Here is a 3,035-nt window from a genome sequence, read left to right on the forward strand (position 1 = left end):
AGAGGACATAGCTCTCTATGAATTAGGAAGGAAAGATTTCATGGGGAAGTTAAGTTAAGCAAGCAAGGGAACATCTTAGTAATTTGGACTCTACTTGGTTTGGGTTATGTATACCCCTCCCTCAAAGAGTATACTCTAAACCTGCAGCAACCTAGAACCCCCACGTGCAAAAAGCTTTAAATTGCTTTGCTTAGTAACCCTCGTTAAGGCGTTGGTTTTTTTTTTTTTTTTTTTTTTTTTTTTCTAATCAAACACAAACTGGAACACAGTCTAGGGCTGATTGAGCCTACATCCGTTTGTGGTGCATGACAATGAGGAAAAAATTTATTCTCAAGTGACATTTGGGAGTGAATTCCCTATTTACCATTCATGCTTATGTACACTGGGCATGCATGTGATTAAAAAGCAGGTGCATTACGGAAAGGGATAGGATCAGTGACCAAAGATTTATGTAACCCGAACATGTCAACCAAAATAGAGCGCCATCCGAATTATATCTCTAGGAACCACATTTCTTCCCTTGAACCCCTTCAAATGAAACCCCAGAAAATCAATTGGAACCCCTGTAAATCTTCCCTCATTGGCCTTTTCTCTGATAGTGATCTTATCTTCCCATCACTTTGCTTTGAATAAACATTTCCAAAGTACATTTGCATCTGTATGAGCTTTTATTTCAGTTATTCAGATAGGATGAATTCTGAAAAATTCAGAAACAATCAGAATTATTTCAGGTAAGAGACAAGGATGAGGAAACACCCAACCCGGACACGGCCTGCTTACAAGAACTCCATGCCTAGAGAAGTTAGGGGAGAACTTCAGGCCTTGACTGTCTCTCAGCCCAGGTGTGAAGGTTTAAGCCTGCAGAGTTTGGGACTTCTGGTCCAGGAACTTCATGTAATCATTGACCCATTTCTGTGTGGGGTCCGCACAGATCTGTTTATCCCGCTTGGTCTTGAAGCTGTGGAGAGATGGCATCTTAGAAGTCATGCTCAGAGTATCACCCATAGGTCCCCAGACCTCAGCCACTCTTGCTCCATAGATGAAGGAGCTGCTGGGAGGAGGAGAAGACGAGGAAGGGAGAAGGCAAAAGCCCTGATCTTGCTGTCCTAGTTGAAGCTATTTCATCTACTGGGTAAAGGACCTGGGGAAGATCCCTCCAGGCTCCTGGAAAGGATATGTTCCTTCTTCCTCAGTCAGTTTCCACATTTCAGTAAGGAGCCACTCAGATAGGAGGCCATATTTGTCTGATTCATTTGCCTGTGTGTCCTGACCACCCTCCCTGGAACCCTTCCTGGGTGTTCTGGGCAGGAATTACTTACATCACAGCTGCCAGGGAACACTGGGTGCTAGTATTTTGGTAACTCTGCAGCATCCTCAAGGGGATCTTCCGCTGGGTTAGAGAAAAGCAGCAGGAAGTTGGAGGGGGCACCTCATCTGAAAGAGAGGGTCAGGGGATATTATAGGGTACTCTTACAAGGGAAGATGAAGGATGGGCGTCTACCTAGGAGTCATGGATTCTGAATTCTGTATCTAGATTGTAGGGATACAATATGATCTATGAGTTAATGTCCTCTGTCAAACTACAAGACTCCTGACTGATGTTTGTTTATAATGAAATCTGATTCACTGATCCCATATTTCTGATGTTGGAAAGTAAGCTCTGAGAACTTGTACATCACGTTGCTGCTGTGGGCTTGGAGTCAACCTGCTTTTAGGCTAAAAAGATATATGGCTGTTGTTCTGGAAGCCACTCGGGACCATGACCCCAGAGTGCTTCTTCCAGCTTTAATTCCTGTCACCCCTCTATTGCTTGAGATGTCCTTCTCACCCAAAGAACCATTTCTGGGCCACCTCTCCCAACAAGGCTAGGGCAATATCTGTAGTGCATGCATGCAGCATCTTGTCGTGAGACATCACAGGTCCTGGCCTCAGTGGTCTGAGCACTTGGTTCTGGCTAGCTATGACACAATGACTCTTTCTGATTTCTCCTGTAGTCTCAGTCTCTCCATCTTAAAACTTCAGTCCATGCTGCAGCTCTGGGATGCCTTGTGCTCAGGTGTTAGTGCCCACTAAACCATTACCTCGGGAAAGAAGATGCCTTACCTGGCTCAGCCAGCTCTCCTGGGCTGACAGTGACAGCTATGAGCAGCAGGCCCAGAAGCACCGCAGAGATCTTCATGTTGAAGGCAAGGACTTTGGAGTGAAGGCTGGAGTCGTCTGGGTTGGTCTAGCTCTTCTAATCTGGAGGTTCCATCTGCCTTTTATAGGAAGTAGGGAGCCAGACAGGGAGGGTGTGGCCTAATGAAAGATGGACGGAAGATGTGGGCCACTCTGAGTAGGCATCAGATTATGAGGTGATTATCTGGAAGCCAGAAGGAAGCTCATCATGTACCATTTTTTTTTCCAGTTTAGACTGTGAAGTAGAAACCGAAAGGTTAACATCTCAGGCCAGCAATATGGAGGAAGTGATACCACTGGATCAGGGCTTCTGATTTCTTTGAAATGGAAAAATATCTATATGGAAGGAAGAATAGAAACTAAGGTTATCATGGAGTAGCGAGAGGTCAGGATTCCCTTTGGAAGGTGCTAGGAGGCTGGAGATAGGCTCAGTCTTTGCCTCTGGCTCCTTTTACACTGGAATGCTGCAACCCTAGGGCAGGTGGGCTCTTCAGAACACAGATGGGCTCCAAAGAGCCCTGGAAATGTGATCAACTCAAGTCTGCAAGTCCTGTTCTTTCCTACCTCCTCTTCCTTTCTCTTCTTGTTACTAGGAATTTTACATGCCAGCCAGAGCCTTGCTGAAATAAGAATTCTCCCACTGAACTGCAGCTATACCACAGCTCTTCTTGTTAGGTATTTTTGATGTTGTTTGGTTTTTGAGATGAGGACTCACTTAGTAGAACCGGCTGAGGCTGTCCTAGTTCTGTGATTCTCCAATATCAAACTAGCAAATGCTGCAAAATATAGAATTTCTTTACTATGTCTGAATCAGCCTACAAGTCTAAGAGAACTGGGAAACATGTACTAACCCTGCA

At 45.0% G+C, this 3,035-nt stretch overlaps 1 protein-coding gene across 1 annotated transcript; it reads right to left on the reverse strand.

The window, feature by feature from the left end:
- Nucleotides 1–645: 645 nt before the first annotated feature.
- LOC119812725 (C-C motif chemokine 8-like) lies at nucleotides 646–2,256 on the reverse strand. The gene is made up of 3 exons (XM_038327594.1): nucleotides 2,104–2,256; nucleotides 1,320–1,434; nucleotides 646–958 (listed from the first exon to the last, which is right to left on the reverse strand). Exons 1-3 carry the CDS (start codon nucleotides 2,177–2,179, stop codon nucleotides 853–855), a joined length of 297 nt encoding a protein of 98 aa, XP_038183522.1. The 5' UTR covers nucleotides 2,180–2,256; the 3' UTR covers nucleotides 646–852.
- Nucleotides 2,257–3,035: the final 779 nt, after the last annotated feature.

Source organism: Arvicola amphibius, chromosome 4, assembly GCF_903992535.2.
Source record: "Arvicola amphibius chromosome 4, mArvAmp1.2, whole genome shotgun sequence".
In the NCBI taxonomy this organism is placed as follows: domain Eukaryota; kingdom Metazoa; phylum Chordata; class Mammalia; order Rodentia; family Cricetidae; genus Arvicola; species Arvicola amphibius.

What these genes read in the sequence shown, in the direction of transcription:
- LOC119812725 (XM_038327594.1), bottom strand. Translation starts at nt 2,179, where the DNA reads ATGAAGATCTCTGCGGTGCTTCTGGGCCTGCTGCTCATAGCTGTCACT. An exon ending in AGGAGAGCTGGCTGAGCCAG is followed by an intron (nt 1,435 to 2,103) that starts GTAAGGCATCTT and finishes CCTCTCTTTCAG; the next exon opens with ATGAGGTGCCCCCTCCAACT. An exon ending in TGTTCCCTGGCAGCTGTGAT is followed by an intron (nt 959 to 1,319) that starts GTAAGTAATTCC and finishes ATCTCTCCACAG; the next exon opens with CTTCAAGACCAAGCGGGATA.